The 20,245-nt window shown below is 35.6% G+C and overlaps 1 protein-coding gene across 1 annotated transcript in view; it reads right to left on the bottom strand.

Annotated features, from left to right (window-relative positions):
• Positions 1-20,245, bottom strand: part of LOC130218595 (ankyrin repeat and fibronectin type-III domain-containing protein 1) — a 173,625-nt gene that overhangs the window by 24,097 nt on the left and 129,283 nt on the right. Inside the window, exons 7-15 of the mRNA XM_056450830.1 lie at positions 18,161-18,365; positions 14,317-14,524; positions 11,417-11,614; positions 11,227-11,340; positions 9,451-9,548; positions 9,245-9,335; positions 6,515-6,622; positions 1,988-2,087; positions 1,772-1,901 (exon numbers count right to left, since the gene is read on the bottom strand). Of these exons, the coding sequence (XP_056306805.1) occupies positions 1,772-1,901; positions 1,988-2,087; positions 6,515-6,622; positions 9,245-9,335; positions 9,451-9,548; positions 11,227-11,340; positions 11,417-11,614; positions 14,317-14,524; positions 18,161-18,365 (1,252 nt within the window). The remainder of the gene's footprint in view (positions 1-1,771; positions 1,902-1,987; positions 2,088-6,514; positions 6,623-9,244; positions 9,336-9,450; positions 9,549-11,226; positions 11,341-11,416; positions 11,615-14,316; positions 14,525-18,160; positions 18,366-20,245) is intronic.

Genomic DNA, 20,245 nt, shown 5'->3' with positions numbered 1-20,245 from the left:
ATTTGATAAGAGACTGAAGTATGAGGTGACGCCAAAAAAACGTTGATCTACTTAGGAGAAAATGACAAACTGCTAACTTTGGATGCTTATATCTTCTAAATTGTGCATTATGGTGCACAGTAACTAACAGATATGCTTAAAACTAATATGCTGACACTTTTTAATTTTCACAGGAGCTTTAAGAACATATAAAGCAGTGAGTGAATGAGTGTCTGCAACTGATTCATTTGAACAAATGGTGCAGCCTGAACCTTCCTGTGAAATTTTGTTCTTTCCAAATATTTCCCAAAAGGTGTTAAATGGAGAAAAGATTTTCTAATAATAGTTAGATGAGAATTAATTAATTTCTAATAAGTCATTTATTTTGCATTCGCCATGATGACAGCACAGGATATTTCACAAGCTGTAAATGTTCAGCTTAAAGTGACATTTAAAGAGGTTAATTAGGTTTAGGTAACTGGTTAAACACAAATTTAGAATTGTCAAATGATTAATATTGATTAATGGAACCCAGAAAATAACTTCTTTTTTACATGTGTGTGTGGTCTAATATTTTTATGTATGTATAAATATACACGGTGGCTCAGTGGGTAGCACTGTCACCTCATAGCAAGAAGGTCACTGGTTTGAGTGCCAGCCGGGCCAGTTGTCGTTTCTGTGTGGAGTTTGCATGTTCTCCCCATTTTGGCGTGGGTTTCCTCCGAGTGCTCCGGTTTCCCCCAAAGTCCAAACACATGCGCTATAGGGGAATTGAATAAATTAAATTGACCATAGTGCATGTGTGATGTGAATGTGTGTGTGTATGGGTGTTTCCCAGCGATATGTTACAGCTGGAAGGGCATCCACTGCATAAAAAATTATTCTGGATAAGTTGGCCGGTTCATTCTGCTGTGGCTGAAGAAAAATAAATGAATAAATGATTAAATATACACACATATATCAGTTTTTAAATATTTACATAAGTATTTATAATTCCGTATAATTTGTATCATATATTAATTTAAATAAATATTTATTTAAATATGCACATGCATGTGTGTATTTATATATATTTATACAATAAATATACAGTACACAAACATTTTATGGAGGTGATTAATAATTATTAGTGATTTAACAGTAAATTCATTTTAAAAACAAGTCAATTATTAAATAATTTTTAACGATCGTTTGTTTTATTATATTAAAAGTTTACACTTAAACAAAATTATACTTAAAGGTCTCGTGAAGTGTTTTGAAATGTGCATTTTTATTCAATGTTTGCCGTAATCTCAACCGAAACACAACGAGAGGGCGGGACAAAGAGCAGCTCCTCCCCTTTTAAAAAAACAGCCAATGGTGTTTTGTTTTATCACCACTCTGTTAGTGAAAGTGGTTAAGCTCAAGCGCATCAAATGAGAAGCGTCTTGAAGACGGCGGGGAATGTCAGACACTAGAGAGCATTTGATTGGTCAAGATTTCATGAGGTCCATTTAGGTGGAAGTGACAAACTACATGCTTTACATGCTTATATCAGTATTATATCTTCTAAATATGAATTTTGGCACTGCTTTGGTACGCACTAGCTTATAGATAAAACAAACAATACTTATACTAACATCTAATTTCATTGGACGTTTAAACAAAACATGACTTCAAACTAAAATTAAACTACAGACAACGCAGCTCAGTGAAGCAGACAGGTACGAATGCTTTGATTTATTATTGGAAGAAGGTTTAACAGAGTTATTTCATGTGCATCAGCAAACGTTCCATTGATCCACTTCATTACCTTTGTGAACCAGAGTAAATCCTGTGCGTGACAGCTGAAGGAATCGTCCACCTCTACAACCGGCAGCTGATCCTCTGGAGTCACCAGAACGTTTTCATCTTTATAAAATATACAGGCCAGATAAAGACCTCTGCGGGCCAGAAGAGAGAGGAGTCATGGAGAATGCAGAGAGCATCAATACTGCAACAGCTACTTTCTCATGCTGTCTTCTCTCACCTTTTCAGGTTTTTGACAAATTTGCTGGTGGGCTGGAAGAGATGCCGCAGACTTTTTGAGACAGAGTGTTTTCTGGTGTTCGACGTGGCTTTAATTTGTTCTACACACAGAGAAAACGGAAACACAAAAGAAACAGAGGAGTCTTTTCTCAAGCTTTAGCTTAGCTGCTTTGTATGGTTCTGTATTAGATTCACTAGTAGGGCTGCGCAATATATCGAAATTATTGAAGTACTGCATAAATGCATTTGTGATATTTTGATAATGACAAATGTTTCGATAATGTGCAAATATTAATATTCATATCAACAGCAATATATCAAAATTACAGAAATATCACATATGTGCATCTGCAATATTTTGCTACATCGAAATTATTGTAATATTGCATAAGTGCATTTGCAATATTTTGATAATGACAAATGTTTTGATAATGTTCAAATCGCAACATACATATTAATAGCAATATATAAAAATTGCCAGAATTACACATGCACATTTGCAATATTTGGATAGAGAAATTATTGAAATATTGCATAAGTGCATTTGCGATATTTTGATATATCACAAATGATCAAAATATCTCAAATGCAGATATCATATATTGCAATATGCACATTTGTAATATTTGTAATAATTTTTGATAATTCGAAATTATAGAACTATAATGCAAATATGCAAAATTCAATATACATATCAATAGTAATATATCGAAATTACCGAAATAACACATGCACATTTGTGATATTTTGATACAGAGAAATTATTGATAATTTCGATAATGCATATTTGCAATATTTCAATTCATCACAAATTATCAAAATCTCTCAAATGCACAGATCATATTCTGCGATATGCACATTTGCAAAACTTCGAAATTATCAAAATATATTGCAAAAGTGTAAAATGTAATATACATATCAATAGTAATACATAGAAATTATCGAAATATCGCATATGCAATATTCCGATAATGACAAATGTTTTGATATTGTGCAAATCGCAAAATACTCATCAACAGCAATGCATCAAAATTACAGAAATGTCACATATGCGCATTTGCAATATTTTGTTAAATCGAAATGAATTGAAATATTGCATATGTGCATTTGCGATATTTTGATTAATCGTAAATTGTCTAAATATCTCAAATGCACATATCATATATTGCAATAGGTGCGTTTGTAAGATTTTCCTAATTTGCGATATATCGAAATTATTGAAATATATTGCAAATGTGCAAAACGCAATATACAAATTAACAGCAAAATCTCGAAATTATCGAAATATCGCAAATTATTGAAATATCACAATTGCGTATATTGTACATGTTGATATTTTAATAATTTGCGATCTATAGAAATCAGACATTATATATAAACTATACTAAAAATATGCAAATTTGTGACATCAAATGTAAATGCACAAATCGCAATATATACATATCAATAGCAATGTATTAAAATGATCACATATGCGCATTTGCGATATTTTTGATATATCATAAATTATCAAAATATCTCAAATGCAGATATCATTTATTGTGATATGTGCATTTACAAAATTTCCATAATTTGCGATATATCTAAATGATCAAAATATATTGCAAATGTGCAAAACACAATATACATATCAATAGCAATACATCGAAATTATTGAAATATCATAAATGTGCATTTGCAATATTTCAATATACCGCAAATTATTGAAATATCACAAGTGCGCATATTTTTTCCATAATTTGCGATGTATAGAAATCATAAATTATATGTGCATTATACAATAAAAACGCAAATCGCAATATACATATCAATAGCAATTTACCAAAATTATCACATATGCACATTTGAGATATATTTCTATAACGTTATTTATTAAAATATCTCAAATGCACGTCATTTATTGTGATATGAGCATTTGTGGAATTTCAATAATTTGCAATATATTCAAATTATCAAAATATAAAGGAAATATGCAAACGCAATACACATACCAATAGCAAAATATCAAAATTATCGAAAATCACATGCGCATTTGGGATATTTCTATATATCGCAAATTATTGAAATATCACAAATGCGCATTTCATGTCAATATGCGCATTTAGGATATTTTGATAATACCTCACACATACATAATACAAAAAATATGTGCATTTGCAATAATTTAACAATTTGCGATATATCAAAATGACCGAAATACCGCAATTACGCGAATTACATAATACATATCAATAGCAATATGTCAGAATTATCTAAATATCACAAGCATATTTGCAATATCTAAATATATATATATATGACAAATTATTGCATTTGTGTACATTGTATATGGCGAAATGAGCATTTGCAATAGTCCGATAAATTGCGATGTATCAAAATTATACATTATACAAAAAATATGCACATTTGCGATGTATTGAAATGATCGAAATACCGCAAATGCACAAATTGCAATATACATATCAACAGAAATATATCTAAATTATCGAAATATCATATACGCGCATTTGCAATATTTCGATATATCGCAATTTACTAAAATATCGCAAATGCGCAATTTGTATATGTCGCTATACGCATTTACAATATTTTATTATTTGCGATGCATAAAAATTATTGAAGGGTAGCATGGTGGCGCAGTGGGTGGCACAATCGGAGCAAGAAGGTTGCTGGTTTGAGCCCCGGCGGGGTCAGTTGGCATTTCTGTGTGAAGTTCGCATGTTCTCCCCATGTTCGCGTGGGTTTCCTCCAGGTGCTCCGGTTTCCCTCACCAGTCAAAAAACATGAGGTACAGGTGAACTGGGTAAGCTAAATTATCCATAGTGTATGTGAATGAGTGTGTATGGATGTTTCCCAGTGATTGGTTGCAGCTGGAAGGGCATCCGCAGCGTAAAACATATGCTGGATAAGTTGGCGGTTCATTCCGCTGTGGCGACCCCAGATTAATAAAGGGACTAAGCCAAAAAGGTAATGAATGAATGAAAAAAATGATTGAAATACCACAAATGCGCATATCACAGCATACATATCATAAAGGTTTGTGACAAATGAATGCTTTAATACAAAAGCATCTTTGTATGGCACACAAACACTTTTCAGCACTACATTAGGCATTGTAGTTTCGACAACACACATCTGTGAAAACAAGCAGATGGACATGCTGCATTTCTTGTCCAAAATTCTGTAACGATTTAAGTATGAATGCTGAAATCACCAAGAAATGAAGCCATGTTAAGAATGCAAAAAGACAGACAAGTTTTTTGCTTTCCTGATTTTTCTTGATGTTTTCAGGTTGCTGAAACTACATTAAAGGAGCAAAATGGTGATTATTTATTTATTTTTGTTTGTTTAGGTTGTTAAAATGCCTTATTCGTTTAATTGCAATGATAAAACATGACCGTTTCCTTTCAGAGGGTGTACTGATGCATTCTTTTGTGAAATGAATGAATGTGAAATATGTTTTGTATATGAAATATACAGTTGAAGTCAGAAGTATTCACCCCTCTTTAAATTTTTTTTCTTTTTTAAATATTTCCTAAATTATGTTTAACAGAGCAAGGAAATATTCACAGCATGTCTGATCATTTTTTTTCTTCTTTCTTCTTATTTGTTTTATTTTGGCTAGAATAAAAGCAGTTTTTAATTATTTAAAATCCATTTTAAGGTCAAAATTATTAGCCCCTTTAAGCAAATTTTGTTTTCCGACTGTCTACAGAACAAATCATCATTATACAATAATTGCCTAATTACCCTAACTTGCCTAGTTAACCTAATTAACCTATTTTAAGTACAAAATAGATAGAGTTGTTTTTATGAGCATTAAATAATGGTGTAAATATTGTCAGCTGACTACTGCAAACCTTAATGAATACTGTCCTCCAAAAGATTTGACAGAAAACCTCTACAAATGCATATGTCAGCCCTATTGTAAGCCAGCAGTAAATTCTGATTAGTTTTTTAATGCCAACTGACTATTTTTTTAATGCCAAAAGAGTAAATATACCCTAAATCTACCATATAAAAATGTTATTGCTACTGTGTGTTATCCAATGTACATCATAATATACCATTTTCAGTCCATTTTTTAGTGTAGTATCTTTCTTAACCAAGCCCAGTACCTAAAATTAGCCATTATGCTGTGAGTGTTGGTGTGTGTCGGCTTGGACCAACAAAAGAGCCTCATAGATCACTCTGAGCAGTGTGAACAGAGTGAAGATTGTGACTCTGAAGGCCCTTTTATACTTTAATTAGAGTTTAATGATCAGTGTTCGGAGCAGGCGGTGATTTGCTCATAGAGTATGTGAGTGTGTTTCAGATTTATCCCCGTTAAGTCACACTAAAATAAATCCTCAGCCCCGATGCCCTAAAAACAACAAACAAGACCCCCGGAGTCGCCCCCTGGAGACCGGCTCAGCCCCTCTGAAATATTAACTCCACATTTGTTTTAAAGCGCTTAAATGTTTGTGGTCGCGGTGGCTGCGGCTCGCCGTGAATGAGGAGGTGTTTCATTCAGTAAGTGAGTGTTTACCGTGGCATGCGCAGTGGCGGTGCGCCCCTTTAATTTGCCCCAGGAGTTGCTCTAACGCCTCTTTCAGACCCTGCTGGCGGGGGGGAAGACCATCCACCTCCCTCCAACCTGCAGAAACGAAAACAACAGATGCATATCGAAATGTGACACGCTTCAAATCACTTCGTAGTGCACTTCAAATCACTTTCAAGCACTGGTTACTTAGGTATTTTGGGTGGAGTGAAGAGTGTTGCTATGTAGTTGCAAGGGTGTTGTTTGTGTTACCAGGGTCATTCATTTCCATTAAAGCTATGCATCGATGGTCGCCCTTCATACGCAACCTCGGAATCAGTCAGTTAATGTAACAGTGCTGACTACAGGTGTGAACCTACACTGGTCTCACGGTTTGGGGAAAATTATCACAACTGTTCAGTCATTTTTCAGTGAGATGCTAACAGTCTAATCTGATTCAATGATTTATGCTAAGCTAAGCTAAAAGTTCTCCTGCCAAACCCGGAGATTAGCTAAATAGATTCAAAAATGGTAAAACTCAACTGTTTATATCTAGAGGAGTTTAAAAATGCATATATTCCCCCCCCCCAAAAGTGGAGTGTTTCTTTATTAATGCAGTAAATCATTCAGTTTTCTCTTATATCACTCCATCAAGCACACACTCACAGACACTGCAGGTAAACAGGATGATGTTCTGATGGTGTGTTGGTTGCAGGCCGGTTCCCGAGGAAGCAGGGAAAACATGGACACTCTATTCCCGGAATGTCTAACACAGAGCCTCTCTTCAGCCTGGCTAACCTCACCGAGAGCATGTGCGTGTGTGTGTGTGTGTGTGTGTGTGTTATGACAGAGAAAGAGCGATGGGGGGAAAAAAGGGACGCAAACATGATGTGAATTAGAAAAATTGTGTTCAAATCATTTCTGCGTTTGCCTGTAAAGTGGTGTGTGCGTGTGAGTGTGAACTGCAGAGGGAGACAACAAGTGTGTGTGTTTGTGTGTGTGCTTGAGCTGCTGTATAAGAGCCGTTCTGTCTGCAACTTTACAGCCTCTCACAGACATGCAAATATTTCCAGAGGGAGTCGAAATGGAAAACACAAACACACATTGAAATTAGCATGCTCAAAACACACACACACACACTCTCTCTCTTTCTCTCGACGTAAAAGAGCATTAAAATATTTGAGAGAAAAGTTGGACTTGTCCTTGCAAACATAAAAACACAAAAATAACGCCAGACAAAAACAGACAGACACACTGTCACACACACATTATGTATCATCTGTTCTTTTTGTTGTTGTTGTTGTTGTTGTATGTAGGTGTGTGCTGGTTTTAGTGGTTTATGAGGACACAAACTTGTATAATGACATGTGTATGATGACTTGTTGAGGTTGTTTATGAGGACATCCATTGTGTCCTCATAATTCTAAATGCTTATATCATACTTTATTGGGTCTTTTGACATCCAGGGCTCCGTTCTTCGTACGTGGATTACTCAATTAGCTGGATTTGGATATTGATGATTTGACACGATCCAGGATCGTTTAGTTCTTCAAAACTCATCGGAGACTTGTTGTCATAGCAACAGTTCTGGTAGCTCAAACCTGCTAGGGAGCAGGTTCATTTCATATAAACAGGATTAGATCGGGTCGGTTTAAGCTAAGATAATACTGAAAGTATGAACCAAACGCTGATATTTTCTTACAGTAGTTATATTAACTTGGGAAAATAGTAAATATATTTTTAAACTATATATATATATATATATATATATATATATATATATATATATATATATATATATATATATATGTAAAGTTAAAAAATATATATATTAATAAAACTAATGCCATCTGCACTCCAAAATAAAAGTGCAAAGACCGCCACCTGGAAATTTATTGATTTGAACTTTTTAGATTCAAACGCGTACAAGCACAATATTCGACTTTTTAAAAAAAACATAATAATTTATGCAGTCATGCATGTGTTTTGACCGCTAATATGCCAGGGATTTGATGCTTCGCAAAAGTTGCACACACCTTTACCAATATCTAAATGCTTTTTTGATGCAAAATTCATTATACAGTTATTCCTTACGCTGATTAAAAGGCTTGAGTAGGCCTAGGCTACTGTAATAAAGAAAATCTTCTCTAAATGTAGAACTAAATACACTGATTAGCATTGAAATAGATGATGAATACTCTTGACACATGTAAGTGTAAAACCTGCAGCTCATAACAAATGTGAAAAGTCAAAACAAATATACTGCGTGTCATATTTAACAAACCGTTTACTGCTAATTGTATGTCATTTTACTCACATGAATAATTGAATAATAATCACATGATGTCATCACGCTGTTGTGTCGTCAGCCAATCGTTGGATTGCTGATCATGATTTCGAGGATCGATAGATCTGTCCTTCACAACACACACAGCGATCTCAGATCAATTTATCCAGACATTTTAATTTGATTCGCGAACTTGTTTGAAGAACAAAATTAGCCAGAGATCAGTTATCAAGATTAAAAGATCCAGGATCTGACAAATCATCTTAGATTATTTAAGCGAGGTATGAAGAACAGACCCCAGGTTTCCTGTGAGGCGTGGGTTTCGGGCTAGTGTTAGGGTTAGGCATATAATATGCATTTTTAAAATATAAAACACAATACGTCTCATACAAAGTCCTCATAAACCACCAAAACCAACATGTGTGTGTGTGTATGTTTGTGTGTGTACTCACTGGAGGGTGTAGCACAAGCAGGTTCTGATATCTGAGGTGAACTCCATCCCTTCATATTATATGCTGAGACCTGGACATAACAGCCTGTGCCCTGAAACAAGAGACAGATCTGTGACTGATGCTGTATTTAACACAGGCTAACACAAAGTTCTTGGTGTTTACTAGCTGAGCTACACTTTGTAGTAAATTCTCCTCTGGATACTAACCGCAGTAAGTCCCGTGATGTCATACTGGAGTTGAGTCACGTCTTCAATGACCGTCTCACCCAGCAAAGGGCTAAATGAAGAAACATTGCTCCAGCTCACTGAGACGCACATAAGGAAAGCAGGAATTTAGCAGGAGTTGCACTGACTAGTCTACTAGTTCTAGGCTACTACTCATGAATTATGCAACTTCAACCTAAACCACTTGTTTTGTATGGCATCCTTGGATCGCAAAATATATCTAGATTCAAACAAATGTTCAAATGAAGGAATTTAAACCAGTGTTTTGGTTCACAGGTCTGACCAGCAGATTTATAGAATGGCTTAAGTTTGCTAATACACTACCTGACAAAAGTCTTGTCGTGGATCCCAGTTGTAAGAGCAACAAATAATAACTTGACTTCTAGTTGATCATTTGAAAAGTGGCAGAAGGTCGATTTTTCCCATAAATCATCTGTTGAACTGCATCCCAATCATCACAGATACTGCAGAAGACCTACTGGAACCCACATGGACTCAAGATTCTCACAGAAATCAGTCAAGTTTGGTGAAGGAAAAATCATGGTTTGGGGTTATATTCAGTATGGGGGTGTGTGAGAGATCTGCAGAGTGGATGGCAACATCAACAGCCTGAGGTATCAAGACATTTGTGCTGCCATTACATTACAAATCACAGGAGAGGGCAAATTCTTCAGCAGGATAGCGCTTCTCATACTTCAGCCTCCACATCAAAGATCCTGAAAGCAAAGAATGTCAAGGTGCTCCAGGATTGGCCAGCCCAGTCACCAGACATAAACATTATTGAGCATGTCAGTGGTAAGATGAAGGAGGAGGCGTTGAAGATGAATCCAAAGAATCTTGATGAACTCTGGGAGTCCTGCAAGAACGCTTTCTTTGGCATTCCAGATGACTTTATTAATCAGTGATTAGAGTCATTGCAGAGATGTATGGATGCAGTCCTCCAAGCTCATGATGGAGTCAGACACAATATTCATTCTGTTTCCACTGCAGCATGATGACATATTCTATACTGGACATTATTTCTGTAAGGTGACAAGACTTTTGTCTAAGCAAAGTCAGATCTTACTGTCCTAATGAAATCATTCAAAATCAAGGCATGATCATATTTTATTGTGCTCAAATAAGCGTAATCTAGAGGCCTTTGCCTTTCATATAAGCCACTTCTGATACCAAATGATCAAATAGAACTCAAGTTATTATTTGCTCTTTCTAAAACTTACATAGCCGACAAGACTTTTGTCAGGTAGTGTACTAGTTTAAAACATTGTTGTCAATTGAAATAAAGCTGTAACTGTAAAAAAAAATAAAATTAGACTACCAATATCCTGTAAATAAAACAAATGTAAAACTGACATATAATGTAATATATTATTATATCCTAATATATAATTAAAAAAGATATAAATATGAACTTTTTGTTTATGGATTTTTTTAGGTAGTATTTAAAAAAACACAAATGAAGTAATTGTCTTAAAAATGATTTTCTGCTTTGGATGAAAGCATTGATAAATATAAATGTAAATCTAAAAATGCTACTAAAATCTAAATAACAAAAGCCAATCAAAATCTTAATAAAAACAAGACAATACTAAAATAACACTGGGTGTCGCTGAAAGTGCGAATCTGGCAACGTGGATATGTGATATTTTTATTTCTCAGCCGTGTCATCACAAATGTGTGAAACATATTTACTATTTGGCTGTTGCTCACCAGCTAGTGTGTTCAAGTGTTTTGTTGATAGAATCCTCCCTCACTTACCGCGGTATTTGGTTATAACAGCCGAATTGTGACATAAAGGCTCTTGGAAGTAAACTCTAAGACTGGTTCCACTGCTGACACACAGATGTACGTCACTGGGAGGTTCGGGAGGACCTGAAATTAAAAGAAACACACACCCGGTGTCATGTGCAGCTGGTGTAAACTCAGATGTGTGTGTGTAACTACTCACTGGCATGTGTGTATCCCGTCTGCATGCGCTTATAGAGGCGGAGCTTCCATTCCCATGTTTTCAGCTGCCTCTCTCTGTTTGACTCCTCCCTCTCTCCGGGCTCCTCCCCTGTCACCTGAGCAGCCAGCTCTGCTATACGATGCTCCGCCTCTTGCACTAGAGAGGCCAGGTGACCAGCTCGACCTTCAAGACTTAAAACTAGAGAAGAACAAACACCTGCTCAAATATTGAGAAATAAAGATATGAGAAATTTGAGACAAAGGCTAAGATTGTAAAAACGCTACATACATCACATACGGCGATGTGTGTGTGTGTTTTGACTAGTTTTCTTTCTTATTTAGAAAAGGGAAATGAGAACTTGTTAATGCATTTTTAACTTTAGCTAAACAAAGCAAAAACAAGAATTTAGCTCAATTGCTTTTCGCCAAATTAACTACTCTTTAGCACAGGCATGTCCAAGCTCGGTCCTGGAGGGCCGGTGTCCTGCAAAGTTTAGTTCCAACCCCAATCAGACACACCTGGGCTAGCTAATCAAGCACTTACTAGGCTTTCTAGAAACATCCGTGCAGGTGTGTTGAGGCAAGTTGGAGCTAAAATCTGCAGGACACCGGCCCTCCAGGACCGAGTTTGGACACCCCTGCTTTAGCATAAAAATTATGAATGGATTTTAAATGTAATCTAATTATGGTAAAATACCTAATACGAACAAATTCGATATAAGCAAATGAATAAAAAAGCATAGTCATATTACTTGTTATCTTAAATAGTTATCAAAAATTAAACTCATATTTAATGTCAATTTTTCAATACAAATTGCACTATGCATGGCTAATATTTTTAATTATTATTTTAATATTCAGAATAAATTAGAATGAGTACAGCAAATAGTACAACAGTAAAACAATTACAGTTGAATTAAAATTACAAAATTACAGAAAGCTGCTTAATTACTGCAACAAAAATGGATGAAATATGACCTGGACATTCCCAAACATAAAAATGATAACTATATAAAGTATATTTAGCTAAACAAGCATTTTTGCTCTTTAGCATAACAATTATGAATGGATTTTAAATGTAATTTAATTGCGGTAAAATACCTAATATGAACAAATTCGATATAAGCAAATGAATAAAAAAAGCATAGTCATATTACTTGTTATCCCAAACAGTTATCAAAAATGACAATCATATTTCACCTTAAATTCTCAATAAAAAATGCACTCCATGGCTAATATTTAAAATATTTAATAATTATTATTTTAATACTCAGCATAAATTGTGACAAGTACATCAAATACTAGCACAGTACAACAATATGATTTTAAAAATAATAATAATTTAATTTAAAATTACAGTTATAAGAGCAGAAAGCTGCTTAATTACTGCAACAAAAAATGGATGAAATATGACCTGGACATTCCCAAACATAAAAATGATAACTATATAAAGTATATTTAGCTAAACAAGCATATTTTGCTCTTTAACATAACAATTATGAATGGATTTTAAATGTAATTTACTTCCGATAAAATACCTAATATGAACAAATTCTATATTCTATAAGCAAATGAATTAAAAAAACGCATAAGACTTGTTATGCTAAATAGTTATCAAAAATGACAATCAGATATTACCTTAAATTTTCAATACTATGCATGACTAATATTTAACATATTTAATAATTATTATTTTAATATTCAGCATAAATTACGATGAGTACAGCAAATACTACCACAGTACAATATGATTTAAAAAATAATTGGATATTCCGAAACATGAAAAGGATAACTATTTAACGTATATTTAGATAAACAAACAATTTTTGCTCTTTAGCATAAAAATTATGAATAGATTTTAAACCTAATTAATTTCTATAAAATACCTAAAATACCTCAATTTGATATATTTGATCGTTTTTTTAGTCATATTACTTGTTATCCTAAACACTTCACTGCAAAATAAAACATTGCACTATGCATGGCAAATACTGAAATGATTGAATATTCATTATTTTAATATTCAGCATAAATTATCATGAGTGCAGCAAACAGCACCATGCTACAACAAAATGATTAAACAAATTAATTTGAATTCTAATTTAAATTAAAATGAATGTTATAAAATCAGGAAGCTACATAATTAATGCAAAAAATATATACAGAAGTCAAAATCATGTGCCCTCCCATGGAATTCTTTTGTCTTTTTCCAATATTTCCCAAACTATGTTTGACAGAGCAAGGAATTTTTCACAGTATTTCCTATAATATTTTTTCTTCTGGAGAAAGTCTTATTTGTTTTTTATGGGCTGTTTAGACTTTTTTAAAACCATTTTAAGGTCAACATTATTAGCCTGTTTAAGCAATATTTTTTTCAATCGTCTGTTCTGTAAACCACTGTTTTACAATGCAATGACTGCCTAACTATCATAACTTGCCTAATATACCTAGTTAAGCCTTTATATGTCACTTTAAGCTAAATATTAGTACCTTGAAAAATATCTAGTCAAATATTATGTGCTTCCATCATGGCAAAGATAAAAGAATTTAGTTATTATAAATGAGTTATTAAATGTGTTGAAAATAATCATCTTTCCACTAAAGAGAAATCGGGAAAAACATATTCAGGAGGGCTAATAATTCTGACTTTCTTATCTATGAATTATGACCTGGACATTCCCAAACATAAAAACGATAACTATATACAGTGTCAGAGAAAGTGCCATTATGTTTTGATCAGTGGTGTGGCATACCGCATCACGTTACTGCCGCCGCCGCACCACTGCAGCAATCAGCCACTACTACTTTATTATAATGTACAGCATGTGGCCGACATCTGTAGATGTATGGTTTATGAATCATAAAGTGGAGCTCGTTTGATCACAGTGAGCGTGTACTCACAGTGGGGACTCTCTTTGGCCCCGGCTCTCAGCAGCAGTTTGGCCATGGGCACATTATTGGTCATGATGGCGATGTCGAGCGGCAGCAGGCCTTCGCTGTTGGGTGTGTTCAAGTCCAGCTCCTCCAGACTGAAGGTGTTCAGCAGAGACTCCACCACGTCCAGCTCCTGATGCTCCACCGCTTCAAACAGAGCCTCGTTACCCTGGAACTAAGCACACACAGAGTTGGAGAAATCCATGCTAACACATGCATGCAAGCTGTAAAACTGCAAACACACATGCATGAAACATCGATGTCATTTTTGATCATAGTATAGGGTGTTTGAGGTACAATTTCTTTAGCTGCCTGGAAATATTTTCTTGAAATTTACACACTGTCAGGCCATTCAAGATTTAAAGGGGACCTATTATGCGAAAAACACTTTCATAAGGGGATTAAACAAAGCGGCAACCTCCCACTCTCCCTCGTGAAGCTAATACGGAAGTAACTGAAACTGCCATTCATCGAAATCCCGCTAGGCCTGGCTCCATAATAAAGGACGTTTCTATTGACCCCAATGTAAAAATGGCCAAATTGTACAGCAGAAAAAAAGATGTTTACAGCCTGCTACAAAAAGAGATTTTGGTGTATATAATTTTTTATAACTCGTTCGTTTCTTTTATATTAGGTCTGCATAATTAAGCGCGTGGCCACTTGAGTGACAGCTTCAGATTAAATCAAAATTATAAGCCCCCCTTTGAATTTGCTATGAGGGAGAGATGGGCACTGATGGCAGGGGATTTTCCCCTCTGATGACATGTACAATGAGAGAATATCAGTCATATTGTTTCTGCAGACTGTTTTCATAATTGTTTATTATTTTTACCATTGGATGCTGACCATATTCACACAGTGCTGCCACACAGTATGTCTGATAATATTTTTTCTTCAGGAGAAAGTCTTATTTGTTTTATTTAGGCTAGAATAAAAACAGTTTTAATTTTTTTTAAAACCATTTTAAGGTCAAAATTATTAGCCCCTTTAAGTCATTTTGTTTTTCAATAGTCTACAGAACAAACCACCGTTATACACTGATCTGCCTAATTACCCTAACCTGCCTAATTAACCCAATTGACCCAGTTAAGCATTTAAATGTCACTTTAAGCTGTATAGAAGTGTCTTGAAAAAGATCTAGTCAAATATTATTTACTGTCATCATGGCAAAGATAAAATAAATCAGTTATTAGAAATGAGTTATTAAAACTATTATGTTTAGTAATGTGTTGAAAAACAATCTTCTCTTCGTTAAACAGAAATTGGGGAAAAAATAAACAAGGGGGCTAATAATTCTGCCTTCAACTGTAGGTCTCGTTGGTTGCCTTCACATCACCTCAGCTGATTTGCTACTGAACTCTGCAAATATATCGTATTTTTGTTTTGTATTATGTGGCTTTACACAGTCATTTGAATTTTGGAAGTATTTCCTTTAATTATCAGATAATATGGCATGCTGTGTGCATTAAATTGTGCTCACAAACCAGCGAAGTGGCCTCCATTTCCCAGGTGAGTGAAATGATGATATGCTCAGCATAACTGAGTACAGCCCATTTTGAAGATGAATATTTTATTCATTTCTCAGTGAATTTAGGCAATGTATTTTGGTGCATTTATACAAAACAGATTTATTAAACAGATATATTTATAAAAAATGATCTTTTAGTCACCAAACATATTTAGATTTGAAAGAAAATACAATTAAATTCAAGCAAAATATTACAAAAAAAAATTACAACCTACAAAATTTCAACCAAATTTTTTGCTACTCTTGATTTTTTAACCTTTTTTTTATTTGTATTTAATATTTTTCTATAACATATAAATGTGAATGTACTAGTTTTTGGACCGTTATCATAAGTTATTTTGTTAGATGAGCTCCAGATTTGGCTTCAGTGCTGACTAATCTCATGTATATGCACCAATATAATATTGTATAGCTTCCTATGAAAAATATGAATTCAGAAGATAGATCTGTGAGGAGTGTACTTATATATACTGAGCACTGTGCATACCATATCTAGAAACGTATTTGTTTTATTTAAAATAATGTATAATGTTCTTTAGACCTGTAATGCACTCCGGAATCTGACAGATTGATTAGCTGTAGGCTCTAGAACAGTCGTCTGAAACGTTGTCATACAGAGTTATGCCTGGACTTCATAAATAGCCTTACATTTACTAACACAGACAATATTTGAAGTGTTTGGAAGTAATTCACGTTTTACTCCTGTAGAAAAAACAAAGCTTAGTGGCTCAATGAATTACAACAGTGTTTTTAATAGACTAAAAACTTTATTGATAAAGTACACAACCAAGCACATGTGGTCAGAACACAAGTGAGCGCAGGTAATGAAGTATTACGCATTTCTCCCAAAGAAAAGCCAGTCTAAACAAAATGCTAGCAGGAGTCTATAGCTTCGCTCACGCTCCGCCTCTTTGCCCTTATTTGGTAGCCCCTGGTTGGTGTGATGACGTGTGAACAAAACGGTGATGGTTGGCCACGCCTACTTGTAGATTCATTTGTGTCTCTCTTTGTACAGGTCATCAGAGGGGTAAAGCCCCAGCCATCAGTGACCATCTCTCCCTCATTAGGATAAACAGCCCTGAGTGAGAATCAGCCGTCAGGTATTATAACACAGGTATTATAAATGTGGAGTTTTAGGATACACAAATAAACACTGTAGTCTCCATAGGCTCCCTTCATCTGAAGCCACATCTTTTGACATGAACCTAATACTGTGGTATTTGGGGATTTGTAAAATACACAAAGTATCAACAGTTATCAGCACTTTGAGAGCAAAAAATAAACACAAGCTCTAATGAAATGAACTGATCTGTCTGCCGTTTGCCCAGGCTGTGCAATAAAGCTAATAATGTTATAAATAATGGTGAGCTTCTTTCATAGACTGATTGTATTGCTTCATAAGTACTCAATATATCATCAGGAACCACAGATATTAATTTTGATTTACCTGCATGGTTTTTTTACGCTTTCAAGTGGATGTTGACTTGTATTATATATGAATCAGCAATGACCACGATTTCAGCTAAAATAAATTCTGTAATATTTTCACTCATTTTCCTTCAGCTTAATCCCTTATTTATCAGGAGTCACCACAGCGGAATGAACTGCCAATTATTCCAACATATATTTTATGCAGCGGATGCTCTTCCAGCCACAACACAGTACTTGGAAACACTCATACATTCACACACACTCATACACTACGGCCAATTTAGTTTATTCAATTCACCTATAGCACATGTGTTGGGACTGCGGGGGAAACTGGAGCACCTGGAGGAAGCCCACGCCAACACGGGGAGAACATGCAAACTCCACACAGAAATGCCAATTGACCCAGCTGGGACTTAAACCAGTGAGCTTCTTGCTGTGAGGCAACAGTGCTAACCACTGAGCCACCGTGCCACCTCTGTAATATTCTACTAAACAAAAAAAAGCTACATCTTGGTAAATAAACAGCACAATTAAATATGTATTGCTTTTATTGTTATTCTAGCCTCCTTTTTGTTACAAATATCTACGATTTCTAAGATCAAGACACTCTGCATGAGCAGCAAATAGATCTTTTAAGCCTTGATTTTTAAAAAGGAAAAAAGGTCTTGATGTTTCATTACTGGGTCTTTAGTATCATTATCAACTGTAACTGATTGCTTTATGTGTCAGTCCAACAGTCTCATTGTGTCAAAACAAATTCAATATCCTATTTTAACAGATATCTGAGTCTACATCGGTTCCTGCTGTGTATGTCAAGTTCCTGCAGCTCTTGCAAAAGTGTTTGTATCTCACCATGGTGGTTTTGTGTGATTGCTCTTTGTCTGACTGTCCCGGGAGCGTCGTATCGTCTAGAACCAGGTTTGCCGTTCTGAATTTTCCCGACAGGTTCCTGTAGAGACGCCGTGCTGCGCTCGGTGGAGACGAACATGATGTGCTGTATTTCCGTGCAATCAGAGGATGAGGGTCTGGAATCTGTTGAGTCATTTTGGATTCGGCCCTAAAAAAAATAAATTACACAGGAAAAGACAATTGATGAGTGATTAAGATGACAATTTAAATGTTTTTTTTTTTGAAAACTTTAACTCCCTGGCCACTTTATTAGGTACACCTTTCCAACTGCTCGTTAACGCAATTTTCTAATCAGCCAATCCCATGGCAGCAACTCAATGCATTTAGGCATGTAGACATGGTCAGGACGATCTGCTGCAGTTCAAACCGAGCATTAGAATGGGGAAGAAAGGGGATTTAAGTGACTTTGAACGTGGCATGGTTGTTGGTGCCAGACTGGGATTTTCATGCACAACCATCTCTAGGGTTTACAGACAATGGTCTGAAAAAGAGAAAATATCCACTGAGCGGCAGTTCTGTGGGTGCAAATGCCTTATTGATGCCAGAGGCCAGACTGGTTCCAGCTGATAGAAAGGCAACAGTAACTCAAATAAGCACTCATTACAACCTGAAGAAGAGCATCTCTGAACACACAACACGTCTAACCTTGAGGCATATGGGCTACAGCAGCAGAAGACCACACCGGGTGCTACTCCTGTCAGGTAAGAACAGGAAACTGAAGCTACAATTCACACAGGCTCACCAAAACTGGACAATAGAAGATTGGAGAAACGTTGCCTGGTCTGATGAGTCTTGACATTCGGATGGTAGGGTCAGAATTTGGCATCAACAAATTGAAAGCATGCCTTGGATTGCCTTGTATCGATGGTTCAGGAATAATGTAGTGGGGGATACTTTCTTGGCACATTAGTACCAATTGAGCATAGTGTCAACGCCACAGCCTGCCTGAGTATTGCTCAGGTTTATAAGCTGACCATGTCCATCCTTTTATGACCACGGTGTACCCATTTTCTGATGGCTACTTTCAGCAGGTTAACGCGACATATCATAAAGCGTGAATCATCTCAGACTGGTTTCTTGAACATGACAATGAGTTCAATATACTCAAATGGCCTCCACAGTCACCAGATGTCAATCCAATAGAGCACCTTTGGGATGTGGTGGAACGGGAGATTGGCATCATGGATGTGCAGCCGACAAATCTGCAGCAACTGCGTGATGCTATCATGTCAACATGGAGCAAAATCTCTGAGGAATATTTCCAGGAGCTTGTTAAATCTAAGGCAGATCTGAAGAAAAAAGAGGGTCCAACCCGGTACTAGTAAGGTGTACCTAATAAAGTGGACATGAGTGTATATTCAGTGTATAAAATATCTTGGATACACAAAAAGAAGCTCTAAATGAAAACAAATGGTACACTTTAATTATAGTGAATTACGCATAGTTACATAATAAACCTAACCCACATTCTAACCCCAACCATATAGTAAGTACATGTAATGAATTAATATTACTTAGCTTTGAAGAGTTACACTGTATGAATGTCACCTTAAAACAAATAAGGTAACCACACAAATAGTTCATTCTTATTTTTTGCCTTTATCTTTGTAAATTAGCTGCTTTGTTACATTGCTTGCAATTGTAACATTTTACAAAAAAAGGGAGGATTATGGCTGAAATAAGTTAAAAAGCCACACTGATTGAGCGCTAATATAAATACTGCGGAACCACGCTCAGATCTCAGCATTCATTCAGAGGGGCTTCAGATTTGGAAGGGGAACAAAGCGCTCCAAGAACTACAACTGTCACAAATGTTCTCGTATTAGGACGGACTATTGTCCGCGTCAGCCAGAAACAGGCAAACACCTCCGAGTGCTCTGATAATAACGCGGTTATTTTAACGGGCAGGTATGTGCTGTGTGCAGATAAAAGTGGGTATATTTGTGGCAGGGCCGGATCAGTTTCAAAGGCGGCTGATCTCCAGGCTTAAAGTTTCTCCTCTTGTGCAGAACACACGGGCTGCCGAGC

The sequence above is a fragment of the Danio aesculapii genome, chromosome 24 (assembly GCF_903798145.1).
Source record: "Danio aesculapii chromosome 24, fDanAes4.1, whole genome shotgun sequence".
Taxonomy (NCBI): Eukaryota; Metazoa; Chordata; class Actinopteri; order Cypriniformes; family Danionidae; genus Danio; species Danio aesculapii.
The sequence above is the reverse complement of the archived record's forward strand: the minus strand, read 5'-3'. Positions and strand labels throughout refer to the sequence as shown.